General features: G+C 38.0%; 1 protein-coding gene across 1 annotated transcript in view; it reads right to left on the bottom strand.

The window, feature by feature from the left end:
* The window catches only part of LOC111507305 (neprilysin-2), a 42,033-nt gene extending 25,025 nt beyond the window's left edge, over nucleotides 1-17,008 (bottom strand). The window contains exons 1-4 of the mRNA XM_023162597.2: nucleotides 16,832-17,008; nucleotides 14,165-14,316; nucleotides 7,353-7,849; nucleotides 1,934-2,092 (exon numbers count right to left, since the gene is read on the bottom strand). Coding sequence (XP_023018365.2) covers nucleotides 1,934-2,092; nucleotides 7,353-7,849; nucleotides 14,165-14,316; nucleotides 16,832-16,842 — 819 coding nt within the window. The 5' untranslated portion in view covers nucleotides 16,843-17,008. The remainder of the gene's footprint in view (nucleotides 1-1,933; nucleotides 2,093-7,352; nucleotides 7,850-14,164; nucleotides 14,317-16,831) is intronic.
* Nucleotides 17,009-18,486: the final 1,478 nt, after the last annotated feature.

Raw genomic sequence — 18,486 nt, 5'->3', positions numbered from 1 at the left:
ATGGACTGCATATAGACTTGTGCACATTGACAATTGCACAAATCAATTTAATGCAAAGTGCAACATACTGTTGGTTGACCCTGGAAGTCAGAGCATTCTGGAAATTACCTCTGAATTTATGCCTCCAACAGTAAACTACGAACTGCCTTATATAGTATCGTTCCCAAGTAGAGAGGACTGAATCCTCCGGGAGAAGGAAATACTAAGAGCAGACAGTTGTTGGTTCACAGATGGATCAAAAACAACTTCCGGTTCTAGTGCAGGTGTCTCCAGTCAAAGAACCAGGACTGGATGAATCCAACCTCATACACAAGTCAATAAAAATATTCTCGGACAGTCATATGGCGTTGGAAGCTCTTGGCTCCTACCAAGCAACGTGTTAATTGGTAGCAAATTGCCAAAAACCACTCTCCTCGAAGAGAAGACTTAAGATATGTCTCTGGTCTCGATTCCCGGCCATACTGGTCTAGGAGACAATGAGGCTGCTGACTCCCTTGCAAAGGAGGGTGCTACAAGCAGCTCCATCGGACCAGAACCTGTCATTGGCATCACTTTAGGCTTTGCCAAACAAACATTGAATACCTGGATGGCAAGAAGATTTATGGACTTCTGACAGAATCTTCCAGGATTGCCTCACTCCAAGGCGTTCATTCATCCTTCGAAGCTTGATACCAAACAGTTGTTGGACTACAGTTGGGATGAACTACGATGTCTAACAGGCCTTCTTACAGGTCCCTGTCATTTGAATTATCATATGGAGAGACTCGGACTGTCGGAAGACAGTGTGTGTTGCCTCTGTGCCTACCTGTGGGGTAGGCACACTTTGTGCCTACCCCACTGGAGACCGAATCAGGTTTTTAGAGTTTGGCAGAGCCGAACTCTTACCATCTGACCTGAAAGACCACTGACCATACAGAATTATCAGCTTCGTTAGGAAGCTGGGAGTATTTGGCCGAGTGTGAATAGGTGTGAGCCATAATGAATCTTCGCGGGTTGCGGTGGAGGTTCGAATAGACTCACTCACGTTGGACCTAACCTAACCTAACATAACATGGACTGAAAAGTCTCGGGCCTAACACATAGATGGCGCTAGACTCACTGCATTCACCGCTTCCCCAGTTGGTACTAACCTTTAAAAGAAAGCTGTTGAAATTTCATGATATTCTACTGATACATTTGTGAGTTATTATGCTAAGAGTGATACTACATTCGTTAGTAAGCTGACATTGTGAAGATATCAAAGAAACACGTTGGCTTCATATTGCATAAGCATTGAAGATACTGAGCAGTGTTTGGCCATGTTCAATCATATCGAATCGGAATTTTCCATCGATATGTGACAATTGATGAAACATGGATCCAGCACTTCAGTCCGGAATCAAAACGTGTAATATTCATCGACTATCTTGAGAAGGAAAGTACTATCGACAGTAAAAGGTCAGCATATGGCAAAAAAGGTTTGTTTCACGAGTCAATCAAAACATTGGCAAAACTACATGAATTGAAGTTCGAATTGCTCCCACATCCACCGTATTCGCCAGATTTGGTCCCCAGCGACCACTGTTAATTCGTAGACCTCAAAAAAATGTTAGCCGGTAAGAAATTTCGCTCGAATGGAGACGTTATACCTGAAATTGGGGTTCATTTTGAGGCAAAAGATAAATCTTTCTTCAAAAGTGGCATCTAAACATTAGAGAGGAGCTGGAATGATTGTGTGGCCGAAGTACGATAAATAGCTTCGAAAAACTCATACTATCAAATCTACCCTGCACGTTGCAATTCCCTTGTCTCGGCCAATTCGAGCAAACACACGTCAGCTAACAATTCCGCGAGTTCAATTCGAACCCAATCGACTTCAAAGCCAAATTGTTCTGCGAAATAATATTTGCGATGCGCTCATTCGATTACATAGACTCTCGACTCTAACAAATACCTTTGCCAACTCCAGGAACAGTCTGAGAACTTCATTTGAATCGCGTTTCGCTGTCGTGTGGCTCGCTCCAAAGTGAACAGCAATGCGAACCATGTAATCCAAGTAGAAGCTCTCCAATTCGCTGCTTAGACTTGATGGACTGTACGACGTTTCGTGTATCTGGAAACTCAAAGATGGAATTATTTGCATTGACTGGAAATTCAAAAATGTTATAGGACGTTTTCATATATTACCAACCAGCATAATCAACTCAAAAATATAACAAAAGGATTAATAACTTGTTGCCTTGATGTAGATTGATGATGACAGATAGTAGTAGGTAAATAAAAACTACACACATCGGAAAAGTCTAGGGATATTTTTAAAAATTGCAATAATTTTTTTTAGATCGCTTTAGGGAAAAAAGTTGACGGGTGATTATTAAACGAATGTAACTTACAACAAAATTTATTAAATGGTCAAAAATACTGAGTGCGCATATAAGCAAAACTAAAAAAAATATGGCTCTTCTTTGGCACCCCGAAAAAAAATCATAATACAAAAAAAATTGAAATCAGTACAAAGTATGGCCTCCACGCTGGTTTATTACGGCCCTACATCTATCGTGCATCGACAAAATGAGATTGTTAATGTCTTGTTGAGGTACATTTGCCCATTCAGCGATTAAAAGCTCTCTCAATTGAAACGTTGTGTGAATGTTCCCCATATACGGAGTAATTTTTCGTTGAAGCATGTCCCACACATGCTCGATGGGATTCAGGTCCGGTGATTGTGCTGGCCATGGCAATACATCAACTCCTCCGTTGGTGAGCCAGTCAGTCACTAGACGCGCGACATGTGGACGAGGATTATCGTGCATTAGGTGGAAGTTTTCACCAACAGCACCAGGAAACGGACGGACGATAGGTAGAAGAATGGTCTCAAGGTACTGTCGAGCTGTGAGGGAGCGATTTGGAAAAACGAGATCGGTTCTGCCGCCGATCATGATTTCGCCCCATAGCATTACTGTACCACCTCTGTATGTGTGGACGTGTCTCTTCCTGGACGTGTCTCAAACGTTCATTATTTCCAGGTCGTCTCCACAGTCTTACTCGACGAGAATCTGGATGAAATCCAAATCTGGATTCGTCTGTAAACAAAACTGTGGCCCAATCATTTGCATCCCAGTTTTGATGTTCTTGACACCACTTTAATCTTCTACCGCGATTGCCTCTCGACAAAGGTGGACATCTAAGTGGCCTTCTGTTGTGGAGATCTGCTTCATGCAGTCGATTTTTGACAGTATCACGACCAATGGTTACCTGGTGCGTCTGCTGCAACACGTGTTAACCAACTCAGGTGCTGTGATTTTCGGTGCTGTCTTGCGGTTAAGACCAAAAATCGGTCTTGAACTGCAGTTGTAGCGGATGTTGTTCGGCTGGACTGCCAGTTTCACGGAAACGCCGCCACAATCGACTGATAACACTTTGGGAGACCCCCAAACGAAGAGCTACATCATTTTGTCGCATGCCACCTTGAAGAAGCCCTACAGCTCTATTCATCTCAGCCAATGGTGAGTGATGGCGTTCCATATTGAAGCACAATATTTCCAGTTCAATTGCTGAGCAAGAACTGCATAGAATGTACAAACTCAACACTTTCAGATTATTCATTTTAGCCGAAAACCTACAGTTTGTAAAAAACTTGATAAAAGATTAGTTACCGTTTTTGCATGCTTTGTTCAACCCATAGAAATCTACAGGGTGGTCGAGTGTACCAATTTAATCGAAATTAAACGACCTCATGCATTTATTTTTATTATATTCAGTATGTTATAAAAATATCCCTGGACTTTTCCGATGTGTGTATATACTGAAAGTTCAATACAATCCCTATAAATACACTTCACTTCGAAACGCATTCTGATTGGTTGACTTCATAAGACCACAATACTTTATTGATACTTTTTTGGGTATAGTTAAGGTGGTACTTTCACAATGCGGTACTACAATTAATTCCTTCAGAGAAATCACAACTCCATTCAATGTCTCATATTTGGAATGCATTCAGAAAGAAATATTCTCTATAATTGGAAGCCGTTCGACTTCCTAAACTTCTCTTCCAAAAATTTTGTTTTCTAAACTAGTTTTTACAGGTTCTTTGTCTAATTGCTTGTTTTCTACGACCAAGTATCTTATATTCGCATGATGTGCTTTTTTGAAACTTACCTTCAATGCTTTCAGTTGAAGTTTTTTGTTCATGTAACTACTAGAATAAAGATGACCAGAGAGAAAACTCATAATTGTTCTCAGGTGTGTTTCAGCAGTTTTTCAATCCTTTTTTCTAATTTTTTTCCCATTGATGCATAGCTATCAGTACCACCTCAGCTGGTTTAAAGAGCTGATGATCCATGTTTGGTGCACTGGGACTCTTGAGTATCCAGTCAGAAGTAAAGAATCAATTAAAATGAGTCTGTCACTTCTTGACTCTGCATTCCTACACCTGTCACCTACACAGTTCCTTCAAACCATCAACAGATACGACTTTTCCAATTTTGGAAAAATCAGCTGTGGCAAATCAAACTCTGAGCACGGAAGAGCTCAGAATATATATACTTCGGGATCACCCAACCTTTTATCTATTCGTCATGGCGGTTAGTTGGTGAGACGATTGAAATCTACAAACATGACAACTATTCCAAGTGGAAAAAAAGGTCTGTAAAATTGGGACACAAGTTTCAAAAAACAGTGCAAGAAGAATGCCAGAGTTGTCTGAGCAGATCGGTCCGGTCAAATAATCCCCACGTGATTAGTCAGTATAGTAAGAAGTGAGTTGAGCAGGGTCAACGAAACTTCTGAACACGTAACAGCACACCTAGAGAATGACATATGAGATTTTGTCGAAACGTCGGTGAAATTAGAGATAATATCACATACACGGATCAAATACCCGAAAAACCAGTTCAGCATATTCCTATCCGTGAAAACTTCAGATTTCATATTCGATACCTTAACGGGAAGATGAGGTCAACTAAGAAGAAGAAGAACTCGGGTAAAACTCAACAACATTTAAGTAGTAGGTAGTAGAGAGTTTATGGACACTCTATATCTAAACACGTAACGAATACCGTTTTATCAGTATAGTAAGAAGTGAGTTGAGCAGGGTCAACAAAACTTCTGAACACGTAACAGCACACCTAGAGAATGACATATGAGATTTTGTCGAAACGTCGGTGAAATTAGAGATAATATCACATACACGGATCAAATACCCGAAAAACCAGTTCAGCATATTCCTATCCGTGAAAACTTCAGATTTCATATTCGATACCTTAACGGGAAGATGAGGTCAACTAAGAAGAAGAAGAACTCGGGTAAAACTCAACAACATTTAAGTAGTAGGTAGTAGAGAGTTTATGGACACTCTATATCTGAACACGTAACGAATACCGTTTTATCAGTATAGTAAGAAGTGAGTTGAGCAGGGTCAACAAAACTTCTGAACACGTAACAGCACACCTAGAGAATGACAAATGAGATTTTGTCGAAACGTCGGTGAAATTAGAGATGAAATCACATACACGGATCAAATACCCGAAAAACCAGTTCAGCATATTCCTATCCGTGAAAACTTCAGATTTCATATTCGATACCTTAACGGGAAGATGAGGTCAACTAAGAAGAAGAAGAACTCGGGTAAAACTCAACAACATTTAAGTAGTAGGTAGTAGAGAGTTTATGGACACTCTATATCTGAACACGTAACGAATACCGTTTTATCAATATAGTAAGAAGTGAGTTGAGCAGGGTCAACAAAACTTCTGAACACGTAACAGCACACCTAGAGAATGAAAAATGAGATTTTGTCGAAACGTCGGTGAAATTAGAGATGATATCACATACACGGATCAAATACCCGAAAAACCAGTTCAGCATATTCCTATCCGTGAAAAGTTCAGATTTCATATTCGATACCTTAACGGGGAGATGAGGTCAACTAAGAAGAAGAAGAACTCGGGTAAAACTCAACAACATTTAAGTAGTAGGTAGTGGAGAGTTTATGGACACTCTATATCTGAAAACGTAACGAATACCGTTTTATCAGTATAGTAAAAAGTGAGTTGAGCAGGGTCAACAAAACTTCTGAACACGTAACAGCACACCTTGATAATGACAAATGAGATTTTGTCGAAACGTCGGTGAAATTAGAGATAATATCACATACACGGATCAAATACCCGAAAAACCAGTTCAGCATATTCCTATCCGTGAAAACTTCAGATTTCATATTCGATACCTTAACGGGAAGATGAGGTCAACTAAGAAGAAGAAGAACTCAGGTAAAACTCAACAACATTTAAGTAGTAGGTAGTAGAGAGTTTATGGACACTCTATATCTGAATACGTAACGAATACCATTTTATCAGTATAGTAAGAAGTGAGTTGAGCAGGGTCAACAAAACTTCTGAACACGTAACAGCACACCTTGATAATGACAAATGAGATTTTGTCGAAACGTCGGTGAAATTAGAGATAATATCACATACACGGATCAAATACCCGAAAAACCAGTTCAGCATATTTCTATCCGTGAAAACTTCAGATTTCATATTCGATACCTTAACGGGGAGATGAGGTCATTTAAGAAGAAGAAGAACTCAGGTAAAACTCAACAACATTTAAGTAGTAGGTAGTAGAGAGTTTATGGACACTCTATATCTGAACACGTAACGAATACCGTTTTATCAGTATAGTAAGAACTGAGTTGAGCAGGGTCAACGAAACTTCTGAACACGTAACAGCACACCTAGAGAATGACAAATGAGATTTTGTCGAAACGTCGGTGAAATTAGAGATAATATCACATACACGGATCAAATACCCGAAAAACCAGTTCAGCATATTCCTATCCGTGAAAACTTCAGATTTCATATATATATATATATATATGTATATATATATATATATATATATATATATATATATATATATATATATATATATATATATATATATATATATATATATATATATATATATATATAAAATCTGTTTAAAATCTGTTTTTCCGTTAATCAGCTGCCGTCCAATTTCTATCCCACATTATTGAGATCTGATATATGCATCCTTGGCTACCAAGTTCGTACATTCATTTCTTTGAATCAGCCCACGCTATTAAGAAAAAAAATGATCAACGGACTCGACAATCATCTCTCCTTCGAGGATGAGCTTCCACACTGAACCTTTTTTTTGACACTAAAAAAGTAAAAGTAAAGATCAACGGACTCGACAATCATCTCTCCTTCGAGGATGAGCTTCCACACTCAACCTTTTTTTTGACACTAAAAAAGTTAGTAGAACAGCATAGTAGTTCACCCTTACGCTCATTCACATTCACGCACGACTTGAACTGCTATCAATTTCCAATGAAGTTTACCTACCCCTAAAACGTATCTCGAATCGTCGCCTTCATCCCTGTCAACCGAAACTCGAAAAAAGACATGAGAGTTAACTCCCAGCTTGCGTAGTTTATGTACGGCATCCATCCAATCGAACTGATCTTCCCGCCAATTATTTCCCTGCAGCGTTGGCCATCCGCCTAGTCGCACGAAAATTTGTTTTATCTTCTTTAATCCTTCCTCTTCAATTGCACTTTCGTTCATGCAGGCTCGATAAAATTTCTTCGCTATGTTTAGGGATCTAGGATCCTCGGTGTGTATCGGCAGCTCGAGCATATTTCTAATTTCGGACTGGATTTCATCCTCCATAACGTCCTGAACCGATCGGGAACCGCGATTATCCAAGTTTGTATTCTGCAGGAAATTACCGCAGGAAAATCGATAAAAATCCTCGCAAGGATCTGCCTTCGTGTCGATGTGGCTTAAAAACTCGGTCGCCGAACGAACACAAGATGGTGTCGTGCACACTTCTATTTCCGCTGAAAATAATAAATCAGGGATCAGTGGCAATATGCTGCAATGAATATCATTACTGAACTACTGTTTCGAAAAGGGCATGCTTCAACGAGTTAGCGTGTGATTAGTTTCGTCAAGGAATTCGTAAAACAGGCACGTTGCGAAAGTGCTCAGAAACATATATTCATTGAAAAAATTATATTGAAGAAGAAAGTAATACAAACGATGAAATTATGGAACAACAAAATTAATAGGCGCTCCGGGGCGATTTCATTGATTCCAGCTTTTTCAGCTGCAAGAAAACCCGAAAAAACCTGCAGCATCATATCATCTAAAGAACTTGATTTGCCAATGTTCTCTTTTTCGTAAAACAAAATGTAGGGTGTCTCCAGAGGCTCCAATGGATTCAATACATCGCCAGAACACTTCAAGACATGACTATCGTTGAACTTAAACCAGTCCGTTTCGTCTTTGATCAAGGCGTAATAATGACCAGATTCAATGCCAGAACCACAGCATGAAAATTATAATATTGGTCTGCTAGATTGAAGTGTTGTTCTATTTCGAACCTTCGTAAAAGTTTGGTGCTTTCAGAGGCTGAGTCATGTTTGAAGATCATCAGTATTATTATTGGGTTGACTGGTGCCTCAGCTATACTTGTTTTCTCTTAATAGTCAGTCAGTTTGGTACATGTTTGGCAATCATAACCCATTGAATGTTCCATTTTCAGATGATTCAACAATAGCAACAGTACATTCTGTATCTCTAGAGTAGAGAGGGGGAGTATAAGCCCACAGCACTTAAACCACATGTTCGCCATTGTACATCCTCCCGAGGAGTTGCTCTCCTAGGTCATCAACCATCATGTCCTTTCCAGGAAGGTGAACAGGTCACTGGGAGACATCTCCTTTAGATCGGTAGGTAAGAGTCCAGTGCCTCAGAATGGGGCTGCAATGCACCCATGAATGGATTACCGCAACCCTGTATCCCTTTACCCGCTAGCGGAGCCGCTGCCCCTAAGAGGCCAACGCCAGTTGGAGATGAGGCTCACTAGCCTCCAGCCGCGAGCGGGCACTCACCTCCCCCCTAGAACTCATGTTAGAAAAGTTCTCTTTCTAATGTTTGATGAGTAACCGTCTAGGACTCTCACGAGCATCATCTACCACACATCATATGTCGAAGATGTCGCGCCCATTACCCGTGTAGGTGCGCGATAGGGCGGTTCATCAACAACTTTTGGGTGTACGCCGTGTGGTCTGCACCGCATACCCTTACGTTACCCCGAAGGGCACCCATGTTAGGAAAGTTACCTTTCCAGCGTCGAGGGCTCTTGCGAAACACCTCTACCACACATCTAGCTTGAAACCGGCCAACGCCTGTTACCCGCAGGTGCGGGATTGGGTGGTTGACCGATGACTTTACTGGGTGAGTGCCGTGTGGTCTGCACCGGGGGACTGTCAAACACCTATAAGAGAGAGACAGCGATCCCCCGCCACTCACCCGCCGCCGAACACACCCTCTCTTATTGACGATAACTCCGGGCACTCGCATAGGACATGCCTGACAGTCTCATCTTCCTGTTCACACATCCTGCACAGAGGTGTGTCCACTAGCCCCATATTATGGAGGTGTTTCCTCATATGACAGTGGCCAGTCAGAAATCCTACTGTTAAGCGTAGATTTTTTCTGGCCATCGCTAGATATTTCTTCGACGCCAGCTTCCCATGATCGCCCGGAGTGATCCTGGCAAGATTGCATCTTTTGATTCCATCTAATCTCTTTAAGGATGGAGGTTTGGCTAGTTCTGCCATTGTAGAAGTCATCAGTCCATAGGTGCTACTGGGTCCTAAGATTCTTTGTCCAGCCGTTTCCTTGGCTAAAGGGTTGGCACGTTTTCACCTGCCCTTCAACCCATCTCAGGATAATGTTATTATCCACCGAGGCTTTGGCTAAATCTTGGTGACACTTTAGTACTAGCCCTGAGGTTACACGTTGTCTGTTCAAGGATAATAGGGCTTGTCTGCTGTCAGTGCAGATTGCGACTGTGCATTGGAGCAACATTGAAGTTGTATCAAATCTATTTTCCGGCTTTCCTGGCTGTTTTGCAGGTTTTTATGCCTGATGTGTTGCCTATGAGTGCAGTAGATATAATTAAAGACATGTTATGTAATTGGCCAATACTTGATGAAACTCCATAACGTATGCCAGTATTAGCGCTTTCTATCTTCAAACTTGAATAAAACAAAGTTTGTGTGGGATATCATCGACATTTTTTATCCGTTTGACCTATTGATGCCATTATGTGTGGATTATAACATCGTTGAACTGTTCGCCACAGCTTCTCTGAGTGGAGCGTATCCGAATCGTCCAATTTTCAATGACTGGCGCATAATTCAGGCTGAATTTGTCCGATGACACGGGTTATGTTGGCTTTGAAGTAAAGTAAAGTGAGGTAAGTGTATTGACTACGCTACAGACTCAAATATGTTTGTAGCAAGTCATAAGTGACTAAAACAGTAACAGCCACGTACAGGGTCTCCTTTGTGGGTTTCCTGAATTTGTTCAGATTTTTTGAATTGTTATTGACTGATCCTTGAACTGAAAATTGAATAAATTCATATTAATATTATTATTATATTATATCATTTACAATCAAAATGGGCGTAAATATTGGACAACTCAAACATTTTTGAAATTAGCCAACACAATCATTTTTGAAAAGATCTAAAATATCCTGCAGTGGGAAAAAATATCTACACATATCAACATAAAGCTTGACCAACCTACAAATGAAAAAAAAAGTAGAAGAAATATTACATAAACCATTGTCAAAATTAGATTCATTGACTGACACCTGAGCAGTATCTGACACATCCGTTGACTCATCCAATGCTAGAGAAAACCACTCATGATGTCCATTTTTGTCAGACAGTTGAGATGATATACTTTCTGCGATGTCTTGCACCCTCCGAGCCACGGTGTTTGCTGACAGACTGACACTTTTAAATAAATTTACCTTTTCGGGGCATATTTCTTCGGCTACTGCAATCAAGCATTCTTTTATCATTTCTCCATCGGTGAATGGTTTGCCACGTTTTCCGATTTCAAGAGCCACACGAAAGCTGGCGCGAGTTGCAGACTCTTGTTCAGTATTCGCTTTGGTAAACGAAGATTGCTGCGATTTGAGTCCGCATTTCAAAGCTTCAAATTTTTTCTTCCGCAAACTTCCTGTATTCTTGGAGTAACTTTGAAGATGTTTCGATTCACAGTGTCGTTTAATGTTATAGTCTTCGAGAACAGCGACTATCCTAGTCTAGAAATATAGTTAAGGGCAGAAATTGGCCCTTGGAACAAACTGAAAAAATCATTATGGCTTCAAAGTTCGGAGACCCCTGTATTAGGCACGTGAATGCCCTACTTTTCTCTAATTCAATCGACCCCGTATCACTTACTGTTTTCGATATCCCCATGCTGTTCATTTTTATCTTGGACACAGTGTATAAACACAAAAATGTATCACGAAAGAAAACACAGCACAAATATAGATATAGAGTGTGGTCACGCTCAAAAGTAATTCCAGTTATCTACTGAATGCAAGCTTTCCATAGATGAAAACAGTATTTCGACTTTTTCAATATACCCTCCAAAGGAAACGTATCTGGACATCACTGGAATCATCCGTCTTTGCGTTATCACATCTCACATGGCTGTTCAATGAGCGCACACAGAAAGAGAGTGATTTGAGTTATGAATAAATTTACCCGCTTCATCAGGAAATCATACCTTGATTCCTCGTGTTCGGCAAGTCATGTAAACCGTTCCTAATTGAATAACCATCAGAGGGGTTTGCTCCACTAAACTGCGTCAAATGGGCCGTTTAATAGCATTAGGAAGCTTAGACTATCTAGGAAATAGCCTTATGAGATCGTTCAGCCGTGTAGATGCATTCATGCACTATTGAAACCATTCAGTTATGATGGGGAATGCAGGAACTAAGGATCGTGATGCGTTTTGAACATTTTCTAAGACTTCTGGGAAATCTAGTTATAATTCGCTTGTCATTGGTAATGTGCAAATTCGCATATAAAGGCAGAGAAGGAAAATTTCGCTGATCTGTAAGGGTATAGTTACAGTAGGTACTGCGTATGTGTGGGCGTATATACCATGAGTACACATAAACAAATCATTCGAGAGTACTATTCTAAAATTACTAACAACAGGGCCGTAGCGAAAAGAAAAACCAGGGGGGAGGAAATTCAAATTTTCCCAACCCCACCAGCAAAATTTACCAACTTTCGAAAAAATTAAAACCGAGGGATTAGTTACTACTATAATATATTAATTTTTTCACTTAGCTATCCAAAGATTGGCTGAATGCTTATGCCAGTTAGGATATGCACGAACAAAAATAAATTTTGGTAATTATAAGAATAATAATGGGAATTATTCTACTTTGGACCAAGGTCCTTGGTCTTCCACCATATCCACCATGTATAGGAATATTCAATTCAAATGAAAGGAAACAACACTTAAATAATATTGTGCTTATTGTTTTCTACTATTATTTTTTCTTTACGGCCCGAAATTTCCCAACTTTTCCAAGTCGAAAAAACAGCAAAAAGTTGGGAATTCGTAAAATTGTCACTTAAACATTTGTGAACTGTTCTCTTACTCGGGAGAAACTGAACTTTTTTGAAATTTTCCAGCCAGTCAGAATTTTGAAATATGGGATCTCCAAGTTATGCATGTTGGGAAATCCCGACCTTCTCCTGGTTCTTTCCCTTTTCTTATTACCTCTTCCTTTATTTTCTCCCATTTTAATTTTTTTAATTTTCATTCATTTTTTTACTATTATTTTTTTCAATCTTCACGGCCCAAAATTTCCCAACTTTTTCCCAAATCGAAAAAGCAGGGGGGGAGGCTCCCCCCATCCCCCATGGCGACGGCCCTGACTAACAATAAGTATACAACAAGTATACAATTATCGTGAGAGCCAAATCAGTATTATTAATACAGTCTATCCCATACAATATATTTACACAAATACACACACTCTCATATAACATGTACGCTTATACACATTAAATTAATCGCAATATAATAACGAATTATAGATACTGCATATAGATAATATAATTGGTTCTGAACTTTCTAAATGTTAATAATAATAATGTTTATTCAGTATGAGAATGAATTATGGAGAAGAGATTCGCATATGAAAATAATCTATTAATATATAAATTAAAAACACATAAAATAATAAAAAATCACAAATATAAGTATAAATATAAAAAAGTAGCCAGTTTTGATATATAATATCATTCAAATATAAAATTATACAAACATAAAATTAAATTCACCATTGAGTATGAAATAACAATTATAAAATACCTGTACCCCTAAAATATGGTGAAATCGATATGGATGTTGTTGAAAATGAATGTGATATATATTAACAAAACGATAGTGTCCATATATACACATATATACATACATATATGAACACATATGTATTACATAATTGGAAGTGGACAATATAGCAATGGTGGTGGTTATCACCCGAAGACGATTGTGGATATTAACAATCGAAACGTTGTGACGTAATTCCAAATTCCGAATCAATTTATATTATATTAGGCAATGGAAGTCCGAAATCATGAAATTCGATTGAATCTATTATCAAATTTTCTTTAATGGCATTCCATTGAGAATACTTTTCATAATTAAAAAAAAGTTCAATTGTCGACAAAAAGTAACTTCGAAGGTAATTCATAGAACTTTTCTATTCTTGAGATCTGAAAATGGCAATATAGTTAAAAGAGCTTGTCAACTCTTAACTTTACTTCAACATAAATTATTCTTCTACCAATGCGCTAAGAGTGCAGATATTGTGAAATATGGTTGAGTAATCTTTTCAACATTGGGTTTCTGAAGCTAATCTGTGTATTTTTAAATACTTTGCCACTAACGTGATCCACTGGAAGCTTGTGGCACAAATTTCGTAGATAGTCGTACACGTTTATTGGAAATCAGCTTTAGAATTTTGTGGAAAGTGGGTATCAAATAAACAAACATCTTATTTGAATCACAGATCATCAAATGTTCCCATACGATGATTTGTTCATTGCTTCCATTCCATACCAACAGAAAATGTTGTCTCCATATTAGTTTCTCTTGGTATCATGGAAGTTATCATTGACATTGACATTGGTTGAGCAAAATTTTCCTTCACTTCTTTTATTTGATATATATTTTTTGTTGATTTTCCATTCTCATTTTTTCCCATTTTCATAGTTCCTAATTGAATAATATGTATTGCTTGAAAATATTAAACTCACCTCTGAAGCCAAGGTAGAATAAACCCAATATGACAATGAATATGGCTATAGTAATAACTGCTATCAAACAGTTTTTTTGTCGTTTTGTCAAGGGTTTGCAACACAGTCCATATGATTGAGATTCGGAATCTCTTCGTACGGATGTAATTTGACTGAAAGAGAAAAAAAATTAGTAGTCACAGGAGATAATTTCACACAAAGATGTGAAAACACCGAGCAGTTCCAAAGTGTTTGTTTCAGTTCCCAAGTGTTTGTTTCAGTTCCCATTGGGATCAATATTCTGATGAAATTGTAAAAAATATCTATTTCTGTGATTGTCTTCTGAAGAATGATAACAATAACATTCAAATGTTAACTTTTTGACTTTGAATAATTTGTTTCTCCACTATTTCAATTTACAAGGTAGTAGTGGGATCACATTTTCCATTTCAAGAAAATCTATTTGCCCTCCGTGATATCTCATCAGTTTTCAAAACTTTCGTGGACGATTCACAATGTTCTATGGATATAAGCTTTCAGCTTGAGCTTTAAGAATTGGTGAATGAAATCTGATCAATGTAGGTTATATAATTCTGTGGAAATAGTTTGCACCAGTGACGAAAAAATATATGAAAAGTAGTATATCAATCGACTAATTGAAAGGGGGGAATATTTAATGACTTTTTGGCTTCCTACTCCGCTATATCCATACAGTAATGTTGTAAACTTCCACAGAAAGGAAAAAATCGATTAAGTTTACAATAAACTATTAGAACATAGGCTTTCATAGCCGGTGCCACAATTAGTTGTGAACTTCCAAAGAAAGGAAAAAATCAATTAGGTTCAAGATGAAATATAAGTACATAGGCTTTCACAGCCGGTGTCACAATCAGATGTGAACTTCTATAGGACGGAATGAATCAATTGCGTTCAAAATAAACTAAAGGAATATAGTCTTTCACAGCCGGTGTCACAATTAGTTGTGAACTTCCAAAGAAAGGAAAAAATCAATCAGGTTCAAGATGAACTATAAGAACATAGGCTTTCACAGCCGGTGTCACAATTAGATATGAACTTCCATAGGGAGAAATAAATCAATTGCGTTCAAAATAAACTATAGGAACATAGGCTTTCACAGCCGGTGTCACAATTAGATGTGAACTTCCATAGAAGGAAATAAATCAATTGCGTTCAAAATAAACTATAGGAACATAGGCTTTCACAGTCAGTGTCACAATTAGTTGCGAACTTCCAAAGAAAGGAAAAAATCAATTAGGTTCAAGATGAACTATAAGAACATAGGCTTTCACAGCCGGTGTCACAATTAGATGTGAACTTCCATAGAAGGAAATAAATCAATTGCGTTCAAGATGAACTATAGTTACATAGGCTCTCACAGTCGTGTCGCAATCAGGTGTGAACTCCCATAGAGAAAAATGAATCAATTGGGTTCAAAATGAACTATAACAACATAGGCTTTCACAGCCGGTGTCACAAACAGTTGTGAACTCTCATAGGAATGAAGAAACCAATCAGTTTCGAAATGAACTATAGGAACAAAGGCTTCCACAGCCGCTGTCACAATTAGTTGTAGAGTTTCATTGAAAGGAAGAAATCAATAAGGTTAGAAATGAACTATAAGAACATAGGCTTTCACAGCCATGTCACAATCAGTTGTAAACTTCCAAAGAGAGGAAGAAATTAATTAAGTTCAAAATCAACTATAAGAAGATAGGTTTTTATAGCTGGTGTCACAATTATAGAGAACAAAATTCAGATCGTTCGGAATACGAAACGTTTTGTCTGCTTCTGCAGAAAATATCTTCAGTGCTATATGCGTTCACTTCAAGCATGAAGGTAGTATATCTTGACAATTGGACCAGCAGGTATTTTGTGCTCCCCAATCGCAATAAACTCATCACAAAGATGTGTAGGTGATGCTATTGAGATTTTATAGGATATAAACGTGAAGGAGAAGGTTTCAGAAAAGACCCCTCACTCATGAAAATTTAATTGCACAAAAGAAAAAGTACTTCAGAAACAATTACTTTTATATGAACACTGAATTACACAAAAATCACTTATTCCCATTCAGTGTCTACTCCAAACGGAACTACACAAAAGAAAACATTGATAAAATTCAACCTTTATGAAAATTTATGATTCAGTGAAGTTTCAGATCAATTTCATAATGAATATTTGCATTATAAATTGAACGGACAAAAGTGATTTTTGTAACTCGATGTTCATATGGAAGTAGTTGTTTCAAAAGGAATATTCTTTCGTGTAAATCAATATTTATGGAAAAAAAGTTGTTTCGAAAGGGTTTTTTCTTCCAGTTTATATCATTAATTGACTTCTATGCATGATCTTCACATCTTTGTGAGAGTTTATTATCAACTTGATAGCTTCCTTACTTTTGTTGGAAGTTTCCCACATTTTTGTATAAAGACGGGGAAGTAGAAAGCCAGGATTTTTTTTCAATCAACAAACAACTTCTCTCAATTTTCGAGAAAACGACTGTTATTTCTCAATAACTGAATAATTTTGAAACGAATACGGACTTCGCAATGGCAAGATAAGTAAGATAAAATAAAAATTACTTTCGTTCACCCACTAAGTTATCCATCTTACATATCACCCTGTTTATTCGGGGATGGCAAAAAAGACGGTCACGTGAACACTCACCCATTTTTCATTTTTCACTATAAATTCCAGGATAACACACTACCACTCGCCAGGAAAGACACTTTGGCTCGCAAGAATATGTTTAATGATCTTTGAGGTTCCCGCTCCAATTACGGATGACACATGAGACCAAACGAGTACAATTAGTTCCCGACACGAAGGTACTCGTACAATGTTATTCATAGAAGCGTTCTAGTAATGATATTCGTAGCGTAGGTGGAAATAACAGGCCCATGCGTCTCTTACAATTAACTGATTAAGTGATAATTGTTGTGGATCTTGAAGGTCAATTTTCATTCACCGCTATTGATATTTTCAGCGGAAATATTCAGGGACTGATACTTGGTACATGAATGATTTATTCTGGAATATACAATGAAGACGTAAATAGTTTCTCACCCTCTTAACGTTTGAACATAATAAGATACCAAGGTCGGATAAAATTTACGTGAAAAAGTATTATTTTCAGTACTTTTTCGAAAGAAAGGTGATAGCGCTGTATAACTCGCCGCCAAAAGGGCGCTCCAAACTTATTTTTTTCAAATACGATTACGAAGAAGTACTTCGCATATTCAATCAAACTTTTAAAGTGAGTTGTGACAAAGCAGCGATAAGAGATTTCTATCGAATCGGGAAATCGGAAGACAATAAAAAAAGACCAGTGATTATCGAGCTAACCCACTATTTCCTGAAACAATCAATTCGTCTAAACTCAGGTCTCAAGCAGAACAACTGAAGTTGAATGATATGAGTATCTCTCAAGATATTATACAGATTGATTATAAAAAGTGCAAAGTTCTTCTCGAGCATCTCAGAGCAGCCTGCTAGAGAAACCTGAGAGCAAAATTAGTAGGAACATCATCAACAACCAAGTATATACCTACGAGGAATTCACAAACAAAACAGACCCGTCTGAAATCGTGACGGCAGGCAATAGTGGAAAAGAGGAGGGTAACATCTTCATTTCCCCAAACAAACAGCTCCGAAGAAACCGATAGAACGTCCAAGAAAGAGAAACTACGAGATCTGGACACCAACACAGAATTTATCAACAAAATCGCAACCAGATAACAGAAGAAAACTCATCTCAAGAACAAGTGAGTCTTCTCTTTACGTCCTACTTTCTTTGTGTATTTGGTATTGAATACGTTGAACTTTGTTTTGAGTTTGCTCTATCTTATCTTAATAGTTTTGTTGAATGTATCTACCCTCAGTCAAATTCAAATATGCATCTTGGATATTTGAACGTGAGGTCTTTGAGGGCACACTTTGATATAATGAAAAATTTGATATTGCAACAACAGTTCGAAATTTTTGTTGTTACCGAAACATTGCTTAATGACAACATCTTCTGATGTTCTCACTTTTGATTCATACAAGTTTAACAGATTTGACAGAACTGATGTTAACGGTCGAGGAGGAGGAACAGGGATGTATCTCCATAAGTCTCTTAATTACATGGTAGAATATCAATTTTAATATTGAACAATGTTGGATTTTAGTCACGTTATCAGGAAATGAATTCATTATAGGCTGAATATGATTAAAAGCTCAATATAATTAACAAATGTCGAACTCTGCATCTACAGAACGGATAATGACCAGTCAATCACTTTATGAATTCAATGTACTAACTAATTTCAGACACCAACATT

The sequence above is a fragment of the Leptinotarsa decemlineata genome, unplaced genomic scaffold (genome assembly GCF_025532065.1).
Source record: "Leptinotarsa decemlineata unplaced genomic scaffold, Ldec_3_MD MMD2_tig00002974_RagTag_RagTag, whole genome shotgun sequence".
NCBI classification, from domain to species: domain Eukaryota; kingdom Metazoa; phylum Arthropoda; class Insecta; order Coleoptera; family Chrysomelidae; genus Leptinotarsa; species Leptinotarsa decemlineata.
This window is presented reverse-complemented; position numbering and strand designations above follow the sequence as displayed.